The following is a 15,120-nucleotide window of genomic DNA, read 5'->3' on the forward strand; positions in this document are numbered from 1 at the left end:
TGGTGGCAAGGGGCCCCTTACGAGTTAAAAAAAAAATTGGGGCCCCAAAAACAAAAGTTTTAAAAAAAAGATTGGTGGCAGGGGCCTATAGAATATTAAAATAATACATTGGTGGCCAGGGGATTAAAAAAAACACAAACTGGTGTTCAGTAGAATTGAACTCATGGCTTCAGTACTTCAACTTCGCCTCCTTTCGTGACTTCGGGTCTTTTCACCGCTTCAGGACTTCGGCTTCGGCTGTTTTCGTGACTTCGGGTCTTTTCGGCGCTTCGTGACTTCGGGACTTCGGCTTTTTCCGTGACTTCGGGTCTTTTCGTCGCATCGGCTTCGGCTTTTCGGCACTTCCGCATTCGGCACTGAAGAGGCAAGACGTACGGCTCGGGCGCTCGTAAGGGGGGCCCGGATCTTCAAAAAAATGCAGCGCTGCCGGGCCCCCCTTCATGCCCGGGCCCGGTACGCTTGTCCCCCCTGTCCCCCCCTGATGGCGGCCCTGGTCACCAGTCTTCCAGAAAAGCTTCTGCACAGCTGGTAAGAGAATTTCCTAAATATGTTGAGAGGAGAGTCTTTTACTTTTACTTTACTCTGTACTTTTTACTTTACTTACTTGCCCGGTGCCACATAGAGATTAGCTACCAAGTAACCTGGCATCAGTGGGTTCCTATGGGTTCTCCTGTCTCACCTACTATACAAAATCAAGTGTGATACAGTATTTAGCCCAGAAGCAAGGCGGTATTAATAAAATCTTATTACACAAGAGCTTTGAGAAGTATTTTCTTTAAATACAGTGCTTTCCTTATAAATGATGTGCAGTGATGTCACTTGAGTCACATAACTCACTGCAGCTTGTGCTTGATAGAAAATAATGTGCTTTAAAATATGATTATTTTGTAAACTAACTTACAGCAGTACCATGACATGGATAAAATGTCCACGTCTGAGGCACTGTACTTTTATGTGGCTATACAAAACCTCAGTACTAATCAAATATGTTATAATGGGGTCTGTGTATAAATGCAATGCAACAGCAAGGTTTGATTGGACTGGGAACTGTTGTTTTCAGTTTAGTGAAAGATGCTGGTGTACAATCTCCTCCTTCTGTCCCTGACATCTATTGGTGGACTCTGTCAATCATGGGGTAAGTATATTTTCTTACTTTTTTATCACTGCAGGATTATTTTACTTTAAATTATTTTAGCATTTTCAAATTCACTTGCTCCAGTATTTTATCAATATTTGGGATGAAGTGGGGAAATTGCAAGGGCCCATCAATGAGATTGCTGCCCACTGGTACCATAAAACGGCCCTGGTGATGTCAGTGTAACATTTGTTCAGAATAAGAATCAATGCCACTCATATACTTTGTATATGTATTCCTTGCTACAGAGTGCCACAAAAGGAATGTTCAGCATTTTTTCCAGCATTATTTCTAAGAATTATCTCTGAAACATCTCAGAGGATCACCATGCTGGAGATAATTTGCAAACATCCAGATCCATTACAAGGCAATAATCTCTTGTTGCACTATAGAATATCAGTTTTCTGAGATCCTTTGTGGGGTTTTGAATTGACATTGTTTTAGAGGAAAAAGAATTCCTAAAAATGTGCAGTGGGCCACAGTCAGGGCACATAGAATGTTGGCTGTGCTGCGTGTGCTCTCAGCCAGGATAGAAATGGATATTGTCTGTTGAATCTCTTTCCATTTCAGGCACAACATGGAATAACTACTACACTTTTAGCAGCTGTTGGGACATTAAGAAATCAAATGAAAGATCACCAGGTGAGAAACCGTATCTGCCATCATTAGGACTGAGGATTCAGTTGACCCAAACATTACTTATGTGCCATTAATTTGCCTTAGTGTTTTTTGTTTTTTTGTAACTTCCATGTGTTTGCCTTCTTAGGGCTGTGTCCAATATGTGTCCAGATAAACCTTTACAGAATATGTGTAAATAAAGGGTATCTATAGGCCTATGTAAGATGGGGGTTATTTTTTGTCTGAATGCCAAAAACTAAAAAAATATTAAATGCATATCATCAAAGGATAATTTCGAGTTAATGTAGAAGAACAGCCCGTGGCTGTTAATTTAACTTGCAGGCAGGGGCAATCCTGGCCCCTCTGCCACCTGAGGCAGCAGCACTTGCTGCTGCCCCCCCTCCCCCGGAAATTCGCTCTTAAAGTACCAGGAGCAGCATTTTTGCTGCCCCTGGTACCTAGTGGCGACAGCCTCAACTCATCTCATTGGCGAAGCACCCCTGTTATATTCCGAGGATGCAAAAAGTCAGAATCCAAAAACACTCCATCTTCAACCTGTCGAGGTCCTGTAGAAGTCATTGTCAGAGGTCCTATTTCCAATTTGAAGATATTATGGTCTGCACTGGGTTACGTACGATAATCCAAACATTTCAAGCTTTTCCACTGATTCCTCTGATTTCATGAAAAAATTCTGACTTTTTGGGCATCAAATCGAAAAACTTTTCGCATGACTAAAAAAGTCACAGTTTTTTCCCAGTCCAACTAAGGGAAAATTGTGGATTCTAGTTTGCTCTGACTTTTTTTTTATATTAAAACATCAGAAAAATTTGGATTCTGATAAATAACCCCCAATGTGTTTAAAGTATTACCCCTCATAGCCTATTTTATGGGATGCACACTTGGTATTAGTGCTGCTCATTATTTTTACCTATATTTGATTACAATTATTTAAATACACATGAGCATTTTTACATGGCCATGTACTTAATAAAATGGACATGTATTTAAGTCTCTATGCATGTTCACAGATGGAATATACACACTGACCTCTTCAGATGGGATATCCTACCAGACCTTCTGTGACATGACTACAAATGGAGGAGGTTGGACCTTGGTGGCCAGTGTTCATGAGAACAACATGGCAGGAAAGTGCACTATGGGGGATCGCTGGTCCAGCCAACAAGGGAATCGAGCTGACTATCCAGAGGGCGATGGCAACTGGGCAAACTATAACACGTTTGGATCAGTTGATGGAGCAACTAGCGATGACTACAAGGTAACAATTCCACAATGCCCTCTTTCACATTACATTCAGTATACTTATACATACATATTTAAAGGGTCAGGCTGGAGCCAACACCCTCATGCTGTGTGTTACTGATGGATTTCACCAGCCCTAACTGGCTGATTCCAGCAATCTGCAATTCAACACTTAAGGTGGCCATAGACACACCAATAATATCGTACAAAACGAATTTTCGTATGATATTCGGTGCTTATATGGTATTTCTCTAAAATGCAAAAAAATTGAGAATTATGAAGTATGTATATCACTAAAATATTCAAATGCGTTCAAAAAAAAACTTTGGCAGGTAAAAGCAATCAAGGTCATATAGCTGCTCTGATCCTATTGGATCTTTTTTAACCAATTGGACTCAGAAAAAGGCCCTTATTGTAATAAAAGGCACTGAGTTTGCCCAGGAGCAGTAACCCATAGCAACTAATAAGATGCTTGCTTTTAAAAAAGTGACCAGCAAATGCTACCTGCTGATTGGTTGCATTTTCAACACAAACCTTCATAGGCATGTCAGACTAAGCCAGGGCCGGGCCAGGCCCACCAGGCACCCAAGGCAACCCGGCATGCATGCACGCTCGAAAAAGGAGAAGATCTTCCCAAGTTGAAACAATAGAATTCTACCTGTATCTTACGATTCAGCACTAACAATGGTCAATGTTCGGATGCTTTCAAAGGCCCACGATCAAAATTTTACAGGCCGGCCCAATCTACGAGCCGACCAACAAGCTATCCAAGTCTTCTGCCAATATCAGTCGGCTTGTCTCCCACCATACATGCACAGATTATCGTAGGAAAATTAGTTTGGTAGAATATTATCACTGCGTCTATGGGCACCTTAATGCTGAGAGATAGTAAAGAAGCTATCCCGACACTGACACACTTTAGTCACAATTACAATGAATGCAGCAATGTGTTTGGCCCAGTAATGCTCAAATTGTGTGTGTGGGGGGGACCACTGTATCGTGGGTAAATGCTCAACTTGTGGTCTTAAGTGAGCCCTAATATGTTTGCGTCTATGAAATGCTGAAATGGCATCTACTATGCATATGAATCTGTTCTAACAGACTTTCTTCTGCTTCTCTGTCCTGTGTTGTATGAACTGACAGAATCCTGGTTATTATGACATCCAAGCCAAAGACATCAGCGTGTGGCATGTGCCCAACAAGACTCCACTAAGAGGCTGGAGGGGTTCATCCCTTCAGAGATATCACACAACAAGTGGCTTCTTTTCCAGAGTAGGTGGAAACCTTTTCCACTTGTACCAGGTCAGTACCCACAAACAAAGTTTCAAAATGTAACATTCTTAATAGGATTAACATGGTGTTTTCTATTTCTAGTTGAAAAACTATTCCACAGTGAAATCAACCATGCAGAGGTTTTATTCACCCTGTGCTCCTCCTGCCTCCATTAACAGTGCCCACTGCCCACATGTTTACAAAGCTGCTGAGTTAGACAATAACAGTGGAAAAGTGAGCCTTGTCCATAGTAACCAGTGCAGAATAAACTGAACCCAACCACCCATGTTCTCTTCTCTGTGCAAGGATGTTAAAGGGGATGTAAATCCACATGTGTCTTAGAGTCTAAAGAAATAAAAGGTGGTAACGTTGCACCCATTACTGCTCTTGCACTTCTGTCTGGTAGGGTTTCCACCTTTTATGGCTGGGTAGACGGGGCAGGGGAATGGGTGAATGACATTTCTGGAGTGGTTCTATGACATCAGGGGGTAGGTTTACGACACGGCAATAGGCGATTGGCTGATTCACTTCAAAGTCCTTTCCGGATTTCCTTATTTGGAAACCAGACAGACAGTTTTCATCCAGACAGCCTTTCTAAAAACCGGGCTGTCTGGTTGAAAGCTGGCAGGTGGCAACCCTAGTCCAGGGTCTTTGTACATGGCCCCTCATAGATTAATTATAATGTGTAATATCTTTCATTTCAGTAAAAAGCAACACTCTTATATTGAATAATTGCCTAGCAACATACTAGGCATAGGCAGGATAGGCAGCTGCCTAGAGCACAGCTATGGATGGATATAATTCCACATTAGAAAATGACTGCATAATACGATAATACATGCCGCTCCTGCCTGCCCTGGTTAATTTCAATTCTTTGATAGGGTTAATCAGAGCAGCAGAGCAGCAATGAGCGAGAGGATGACTGGGGGGCTGGAGGTGCAAGTAGGAGGAGCAGGCCTGACTGTGGCCTGTTGTCTAGGCCCAGCACTGGAATTAGAATCATCTTAGAATTGTTCATTGCTCTTTAGATATATCCGCTGAGGTACAACGCTGGAAGCTGCCCAGGAAACAATGGACCTGTTGAGCGAGTCGTGTATGACTTTGGGAGCAGCGAGAAGACGGCTTCTTTTTACTTGTCATTTCAAAGATCTATGGCTTGGTTGGAATCTATATTTAAGAACTAGACACACAAAATATGTTGTTGTTTTTTTTATTGTTCATTTATATATGCTAAGGTTATCTTTCCCTCTTTAGCTAGGTTTACCCCTGGTTATATCCAGTTTCGAGTGTTTAACACAGAGAAAGCAGCATTGGCTTTGTGTCCAGGGATGAAGGTCGAAGGGTGCCATAATGAGCATGTAAGTGTGGGTAAAAGAACAATAACAAAATACCACATTCTAGCAGTGCCGGGCCAGGCCAGCCAGGTGCCCTAGGCAACCTGGCCTTTTGCGTTGCCTCCCATGCCCTGGTAAGCGGGCATAGTCCCTCTCAGCCGGGAACAACCGGTATGAGAGAGGGGACAGGACTAGGGGTAGGAGGCAGAGAACATAAAATACATGCCTGCCCCCCCAGCTTTGCGCCATAGGCACATGCCTATTCTGCCTACCCCTAGTTCCGGCCCTGCATTCTTGAGGCCCTTGGCAATGGTGTAACTATAGAGGAAGCAGGCCTATTAGCTGCTTCCCCTATAGCCAGGGAAGAGAGGGGGAAGCCTAGTAGATTCCTGTCCGTGTCAGGCCCCTCTGAAGTTTTTTTCTGTGGGTGGGCCCAGTGCCCTGTCATTATGCTGCTGGTTCTTTGCTTAAAGAAGAAGGAAAGCTACAGAGGCCATTTATTGCCAATAGATTAGTCATAATAGTGCAAGCTATAACACTATATTTATTGTGCAGAATGCTTTACTATACCTGAGTAAACAGCTCTAGAAGCTCTTTCTGTTTGTTTAGGATAGCAGCTGCCATATTAGTTTGGTGTGGCATCACTTCCTTCCTGAGTCTCTCCCTGCTTACTCATAGCTCTGAGCTCAGATTAGAGCAGGCAGGGGAGTGGGAGAGGGATAGTGGAGCAAACTGAGCATGCTCAAGCCCTAGCCCTGAAGGTTTATGCTGAAAACAGGAAGTCTGATACAGAAGCCCATGAGGACACAATAGAAGGGAAAAAATGCTGTTTTTCTTTTGACAGAGGACTCAGAGCAGCATTACTTTGAGGGTTTACTGGTGTATTTATATAGACCTCTCTGATAAAGCTTACTTAATTTTAGCCTTTCCTTCTGCTTTAAGTATCTACATAAACACAAGTATTCTCTATACATTTCAATACATTTTAAAGGTGTGACACATTAGAATTGTACAATTCTGTTAAAATGGTAAATGCACAGTTAAAAAACATTTTTAAAAAAATTGCAATACTACTGCATCCAATAAAACAACTATGTGAAGTGATACCATAAATTACATAAAAAGCACAATATCTGCAAATTCTTGTTCCCCGAAACGTTGCATTTGCAATCCGTAAATAAAGAATTTTTGGAAGAATTCCTGTAGACCTGTGTGCCATTGGATGTCGCTGACTTGTATCCTGCTGTGAGGTTGCCGAGCCTCTACCATTGTGCACCAGGCGTCTCTCAACTTCTATAGGGTGTGCGTGGTCCTACACTACTTTTTACATTAAAATTGTGTCTTGAACACACTCAAAAAATTCTATTTTTGTAAGGGTAATGGAGGCCAGATAACTGCAGTAAAATGACTGCACTGGTCCATAAAAGCATTGCAAGTGGGCACTGGGCAAAGTTAATTTCACCCAGGGCCCTTGACATGGCACATAAGTTTCTATACTTTGGATGTGTTGTGGTACTAAACCTAATGGGTGGTGGGGTAGACAAAATCACCAATGAGTTCTTTGTTGTAGGCTTGCTACTGCCTTAAATGAACTAAAAAGGGCTGTTCACCTTTGAATTATATGGTGAAGCGAGTGATATTCTGAGACAATTTGCCGAGCCTCTACCATTGTGCACCAGGCGTCTCTCAACTTCTATAGGGTGTGCGTGGTCCTACACTACTTTTTACCTGCGAATTTTCGGTTTTAGGACTATCAGCACCCCATTGTGCCATTTGGCTGAAATATGTCTTTTGCGGATATTGCTTCAACTACGGATTTGAGAGCAGACACTTTCTCTTTCATGGAAGCTGAACGTAAGAAAATTCTTAATGCAGCACAGAGCTTACCCTTAAATATACCAGCAGTGGGTCCTAATTATTTGCACAATTTGGAACAGTTGAAACGGCGAGAAACATCATGGGCGCTGCATTATTCTTCACTAGCAGAGTATGCAAAGGCACAGCGTATCCCACGAGGACTGCGTGTCAACCTGAACCCTGTCTTATTTCGAGACAACGTGGACTTTTTACAGAAATGGCAAGGTATTTTAAATCGTTGCTCCCTAGATTTAATTACCTTGACCGTACAGCAGCTGCACACCGGGATGAGGGAGCTCAAACAGCAAATACATACAATGGAGGAGAGTTACCGTTCTACAATAGACGCGGACGAAAGCAGGCTGCAGGATTTGGAACGCAAGATGGCGCAACTGCAACAGGAAATCCTCCAAGTCAAACTGCGCAAATTCAAACGCGACACTCGAGACTACGAACACGGAGAAGTTTACACCTGGAAGGAGACCAGACGGGCATTCCGCAACTCACGGAGCACAGCGCAGCGATCAAATGGCGGGACTTCCTCTCTTTCTGCTGGCTCATCAGACCGGGAGTTTGGTTCCTCGGCATCATCTCAACTCTCTTCCACTCCCTCTACTCCTTTTTTAGGGAAAGGTTGGACTGCAGAAAACGCAGGATTCGGAGGGGTCGCAGAAAAGCCGGCTCCAACTTGGAGGGGTCGCAGACGCCCATACCACCAGCGGAGGTAAATATGGTGTATAATCTTTCTTCTCACGAACTGACTCCGCTGCAACTTAAGACTTTAAACAAGGGGTTAAATTTTATTCCTGTTCACACTGTTCCCCCATTTGCTTTAACTATTGATGTCTTCAGGTTTGTTCGTTCGCTTAAATTGAAAGCATTTTTTGCAGATAAACCACTTTCTGTACAGAAGGATAAAATGTTGCTAAATTTAAGATCTAAATTATCAGCAAAAAGTAACTTTACACCACCTGGGGGATTTCCTGCAATAGATACATTTGAATCTGTATTGTTACAAGAATTTGGTAAATTGCCTCAGAGTAAAAGCAACAAAGTTCATAATAATCTCAATAAGGCGGAAAGGGATGCGTTAAAAATACTACAGGCAAATAAGTCATTAACTATCACTAAGGCAGACAAGGGTGGTGGTATTGTATTGCTTAACACTACTGATTATGTATGCGATGCGCAGCGTCAACTGAGTAATCCACTACATTACACAAAACTTAATGCTGATCCGACTTTGCGATTTAAGGAGACAGTAAATATTCTGTTAAATGAGGCTACGCTTGATGGGATTATTTCTGATGAAATTGCTAAACTGTTGTTGACCCAGAATCCCAAAACACCGTATATTTACTTTCTGCCGAAAATACATAAGGATCTGGTTAATCCCCCAGGGAGACCTATTGTTTCTAACGTAGGTTCTATTTGGCAGCCGCTGGCTATTTTTGTTGATTCTTACCTACAGGAGGTTTTACCTACATTGAAGCCCTGTTTAGTTGATACTGTGATTTTTTTATGTAGGTTAGAGAACATTTCGTTGCCAGATGAACCTTTTCTTCTCTGTTCATTAGATGTAAAGGATTTATATACTTCAATTCCCCATGAGGAAGGCATCGAATGTACTCGGACCTACTTATCAAAGGGGTCAACACCTACTTACATGATTAATTTTGTGTGCACACTGCTTGAAAGCGTTTTATTGAATAATTATTTTGAATTTAAAAATGAATATTATTTACAGATACAAGGCTGCGCAATGGGGGCCAACAAGGCGTACGCTAACATTTTTATGGATCATTTTGAGCAAACATACATTTTTTCACAGATTGAGTATGCCCGCCACATACACTCCTTCGTGAGGTATGTGGACGATACGTTTTTTCTTTGGACAAGTAGTCTGGACAATTTATCTAATTTTGTTAATTATTTAAACAGTGTGCACAACTCTATTCAATTTACATATGAATCACATGATAGTGAAATACATTTTCTGGATGTGAACATCCAACTACAAAACAATAGGTTTGTTACATCTGTGTATACCAAACCGATGGATAAAAATAATTTGGTGCGTCCTACTAGCCATCATCCGCCTGGGGTGTTTAAAGGTCTCCCCAAGAGTCAATTATTAAGAGTAAGACGTATCACTTCTAATGATGCACTCTTTGATTTGGAAGCCACCAAGGTAGTGGATAAATTCACAGACAAGGGCTACAATAGAGGCAATTTATTGCAGGTGAAGAATGAAGTGGCAGTGATACCTAGGAGAGACGTCCTTGGGAAGTGTAAGAAAACAGGTGTTAATAGCACTCGAGTCCCTTTTATTTCTACCTTTAATACTAATTCTGCTGCGTGTAAGAGACTTATCTTAAAACATTGGGGCTTGTTACAAGCTGATCCGAAAATAGGACATTTATTTCATCTTCCCCCTGTATTCTCGTATCGAAGAGGCAGAAACATCGGGGACCTTATTAAACCTAGACCTACTCAAAATTTCGATCTCCATTTAACCACGAATAGCAAGGGGACTTTCCCCTGTAGACAATGCGGACATTGTAATGGTATTATTGCTGGTGATGTAGTGGTACATCCGTCACAAGGGACTAAACACCCTGTCAACTGTTTCTCCACCTGTGACAGCCATAATGTTATATATTGCATTAAATGCCCGTGTGGTAAAGCCTATGTGGGCCAAACCACAAGACCGATCAAAGTCTGTTTAAATGAACATAAATGTGTAATAAGACATTTTAAACCAGAGAATGCTGGTGCGGTTAAGGAAAAGGGCAAACTAAGAAAAGAAACATTATTGGCGAAACACTTTTTTATTCAAGGGCATCAGGTGTCACAAGTGAGATGGCAGATATTAGAGAAAGTAACTGCTAGGCAAGGACAGGACATTAAAAGGCTGCTACTCCAAAGAGAGTGTTTTTGGATTTGGCTTCTGCAGACACGTGATCCGAAAGGGCTCAATGAAGATTTCAACATGTCTTGCTTTTTGTAAAATATTTTTATAGCTATTGTTTTATCAAAAATATTTTTTTGTCTTTTACAGATGATCAACACATACCCACATGGTCTGGTTTATTTATGTATTAGGGTCAGCTTCTCTTTGTTCCAGTAATCCCTCTATAGGGTAAGAGTAAATTCTTATGTACCCTTCTATTTTTGTATAACTAATATATGTAATCTTTTTTATACTATGATTCTTTGTAGGAGGGAGTAGTGTTAAGACACACCTGTTTTTTGGATTTGCAGATATTGTGCTTTTTATGTAATTTATGGTATCACTTCACATAGTTGTTTTATTGGATGCAGTAGTATTGCAATTTTTTTAAAAATGTTTTTTAACTGTGCATTTACCATTTTAACAGAATTGTATAATTCTTAAAAAAGTGGGTGTATTGTGCTGCAGGTTCACTCTTTTTGATTGGACAATTAATTATTTCACACTATTGGCTAGTTTGGTATGACACACTAATTGAATAATTGATTTGGCTATATGTATGCACTTTTTTTCTGAATTCGTATGCTTGACAAAGGGGATTTTTGTTCCCCGAAACGTTGCATTTGCAATCCGTAAATAAAGAATTTTTGGAAGAATTCCTGTAGACCTGTGTGCCATTGGATGTCGCTGACTTGTATCCTGCTGTGAGGTTGCTGAGCCTCTACCATTGTGCACCAGGCGTCTCTCAACTTCTATAGGGTGTGCGTGGTCCTACACTACTTTTTACATTAAAATTGTGTCTTGAACACACTCAAAAAATTCTATTTTTGTAAGGGTAATGGAGGCCAGATAACTGCAGTAAAATGACTGCACTGGTCCATAAAAGCATTGCAAAGTGGGCACTGGGCAAAGTTAATTTCACCCAGGGCCCTTGACATGGCACATAAGTTTCTATACTTTGGATGTGTTGTGGTACTAAACCTATTGGGTGGTGGGGTAGACAAAATCACCAATGAGTTCTTTGTTGTAGGCTTGCTACTGCCTTAAATGAACTAAAAAGGGCTGTTCACCTTTGAATTATATGGTGAAGCGAGTGATATTCTGAGACAATTTGCAATTGGTTTTCATTGTTTATTATTTGTAATAATATTGGTGTGTAGGCAGCCATCCCAGGTAATTGTCTCTGGTCATGTGCTTTCAGAAAGAGACTTTCAAGATGGAACTGCTTTCTGACAGGCTGTTGTTTCTCCTACTCAATGTAACTGAAGGAGTCATGGCAATGATAATGGGTGTTTTACTATTGAGTACTATTCTCATATCTACCAATAGGCATGGAGCATTTTTAGCGATGCAGGTGTCAGGGAACTGCTATCTAGTTACCTTCCCCTTGTTCTGTTGACAGGCTGCTGGGGGAAAGAGAGGGGTGTGATATCACTCCAATTTGCAGTGCAGCAGTAAAGAGTGACTGAAGTTTATAAGAGCACAAGTCACATGACAGAGGGCGCCTGAAAAACTAAGAATGTGTCTAACCCTGCATAAAAATCTTATTTGCTCTTTTGAAAAACAGATTTCAATGCAGAACTCTGCTGGAGGAGTGCCATTAAACGATGCATTTTAAAGAAGTAACATAGTAATGCTATTCATTTACACACTTTGGGCTTCTTTAAGACAACCACAGTCTTGAAGCAGGGAAGATCTGTGCCCCTGAAGAAGGTGCAGCTCCTTGACTTTCTTTTCTGCTGATTCACTGCACATGCTCTGTGCTGCTGTCACTTATCTGAGCATAGGGACCCACTCACAATATATACAATATAACCTTTGTACAACAAGACGTATTAGTAATTAAATTAGATTGTAATAATCAGCCCTGTAGCATCAGCTTCTATGACAGATGAACCTCATATTCTGCATGATGATTTTTGACTACCCCCTAAACTTAGCTTAGCAGCAGTCTAGAGCACACTGAGCATGTGCAGTGCCACTGACACTCAAAACATAATGAGCTTCTAGATTCTACATTTTCAGATTCTATTCGAATTAATGAAAAAAACTTGTTAGGTAATACGCAGTGCCAGGGCAGCCATGTTGTCTGCAGGGCCAGATTAACATAGCGGGCGCCCCTAGGCCAGCTGAAGTTCGTTGCCCCGTTCCCTCCCTTGTATTTACGCAAATTTTCATCATCGGGATCGGAGCATTGGGATTTGGTGCACGGGAAGTTGAAAAACTATTGTATCTCCTGCACATCCCCAGTGCTTCTGAACCAATGTGGGTGTGGTTGGGCAGCATGCCACCCCCTAAAAGACTGCCGCCCTAGGCCCGGTTGTCTGGTTAGAAAGTTCATCCATCTCTGATGCTGCCCCATGGAATCAGGTCAGGCCTGAACTGTGATTCAAAATTGTCTGTGGCCTCTCAGGCACACAGATACCCAAACAGCCCCCCCACAGGCCCATAAATAGTGATTGTCTATATGGCATCCTACAGCAGCCCCTCTGGAATTTGCCAGAATCCACAGATTGCCGGGCCAGGCCTGAATCACATTAATCTTTATATAAAATGAAATTAAGGCCTATGATACACACCATACCAAAATTGGTAACTCAACAGTTGTGCATTGGAGGCGGTGGTTTCTTCCCAGAAGAGAGCCCAAGACAATGCGGGGACTTCACATCCTATGACTGGGATGGATACGGAACAGGAACAGGAAACAGTGCGAGCAAGGCGATAACCAAAGCATCTGTCCTTCTCTTTTATCGCTAATCCGCTGGAGGCTTTACCATCAGTTTACACTGTACTTAAACTGCCTGCCATATTCTCTACCATGAAATAAAGCTTAAGCACCTTGACCCTGCTTGTTGGTATGGTCCAGAGGTACATATAAAGAGTATGTCCTTGATACACACTTATCTACAAGGTGATCAACCTATGAGCTGGTGGATCTCAGTTGCAGCTGCAGTAAGGTGAATAATTAATACAAATAATTTTTTGGGTCACAAAGCAGATGTCTCCATTACATATCCTTGAAGTAGAGGAATTGGTGTAGCCAGACAGTACAGTAATCTGTTACTCTCATACTACATTACTTTCATGTTCCACTGCAGTTTATTCCACTATCTGATACTCTGTTACGTGCCTATTCCCATGCTGTGATAATCAGTTATTCCCATATACCCTGTCCTCAAAGCCCAATATTCCAAAACCTTGTTGCTTAATTGCTTTGTTTTGTTACTCCCGTACTTCATTTCTTATGCTCCATAGTTGTATATTCTATTACTCCTGTAGCGCTATAGTAAATTGTGTGTGTTGTACACCACTATTGAGATGAGACCTGTAATCTTAGGGAGTGAGCCCTCGCAACGCAGTGGAGGCAGGGTGTAGAGCAACTGTAACTGGATTCAGAGTATAATAATTGGGCGCCAGTGGTTCTTATAACTTAAACATGAACTTATTTATTGAACATACACAATCCTCAGTGGAGTATACAATAGAGCATGACAGGATTTGGTATCACATTGAATAGGCAATACTCACAACACCATATGGTCAGTATTAGTCCCCACAGGCAAGAGGACGTGCTCAGCAGCAATAAAGGTACACCCAGGTTTCAGCCTTTTCCCTAAGTGTATCTACCCTGTTCCTATACACTTAGTCCCTACTTCTGGGCTATTAGTACCAGGGATCTTAATCCCTCTGACTCTCCTCGTCGGAGCCTTGAGCTGCTCAGCTAAATAACCTGTCTGTCTGTCACTCCTAGAGTGACCTATAATGGTGAGTAGCCTATTCTTACTAGACCTGACCTGTCTAGGTTCCACAGAGCTCTACCTGCCTGTTCAGGTCAGAGCCAGCACAAAATTGACCCTGAAAGCATGGTTCAGAGCCTTTTATATCCTAGCACAATGCCATTTGCTGGTCAGAAGCAGCAGGGGCCATAGCTTAGAGCAGGAAGAGCAAACAGTACCCCTCCCAACTGTATTTTAGGACCCAGTTAGGTGTCCATAACTTTGAGGGACTGCCTGCACATAATACTAGGGGTGGCTATTTTACACATCCCTACACTCCTATGCTCTGTTACTCCTATACTCACCCTACTCCCATAATCTGTTGCTCATGCTTATTGGCATGCTTAAATACTATATTCAGTCCTTACAACCCACATTCTTAAACTGGTACTCCCACATTCCTTGAGAAAGGGCACGTAAGGCCCGAAACATGTTGTGTGTAAACATGTAATCTTGCATTACAAACTTTGATCACAGCAGTTTCTGCTCTTTGAATGCTCTCCTCATCCTTTATTTGATGAGTACTCCCACATTCCCATTTCCACATACCCTATTTTTCCGATATGGTTATTCTGTTGCTTTGTTATCTCCATAATACAATACTCGTGTACACTGTTAATCCATTATTCCCACACCCTTTCACTACATAAATCTCATGCTGTGGTACTCAGAAACTCAGTTACTCCCTCTGATGCTTTGTTATGCTGTTGAACACATACTTAGATACTCTTATGCTCTGGAACTCTCTTCCTCGCATACATTAATACTCACATATTGCCAGTCTCTGATACTCCCATATGATACACTGCTATGCTGTTCTTCTCATAGTACAAGACTAATATTCTGTCTCTCTTTTATAAGCATACTTTGTTACTTCCATGCTCTGTTGCCCCCATACCTTGTTGCTATGATATT

The 15,120-nt window shown here is 41.7% G+C and overlaps 1 protein-coding gene across 1 annotated transcript; it reads left to right on the forward strand.

Moving 5' to 3' along the window:
- Positions 1-376: 376 nt before the first annotated feature.
- On the forward strand, positions 377-13,377 carry LOC121402017 (intelectin-1-like). The gene is made up of 8 exons (XM_041587667.1): positions 377-528; positions 1,061-1,135; positions 1,706-1,777; positions 2,782-3,029; positions 4,157-4,315; positions 5,314-5,444; positions 5,544-5,643; positions 13,034-13,377. The coding sequence occupies exons 2-8, from the start codon at positions 1,072-1,074 to the stop codon at positions 13,184-13,186; spliced, it is 927 nt and encodes a 308-aa protein (XP_041443601.1). The 5' UTR covers positions 377-528; positions 1,061-1,071; the 3' UTR covers positions 13,187-13,377.
- Positions 13,378-15,120: the final 1,743 nt, after the last annotated feature.

Source organism: Xenopus laevis, chromosome 1L (assembly GCF_017654675.1).
Source record: "Xenopus laevis strain J_2021 chromosome 1L, Xenopus_laevis_v10.1, whole genome shotgun sequence".
In the NCBI taxonomy this organism is placed as follows: domain Eukaryota; kingdom Metazoa; phylum Chordata; class Amphibia; order Anura; family Pipidae; genus Xenopus; species Xenopus laevis.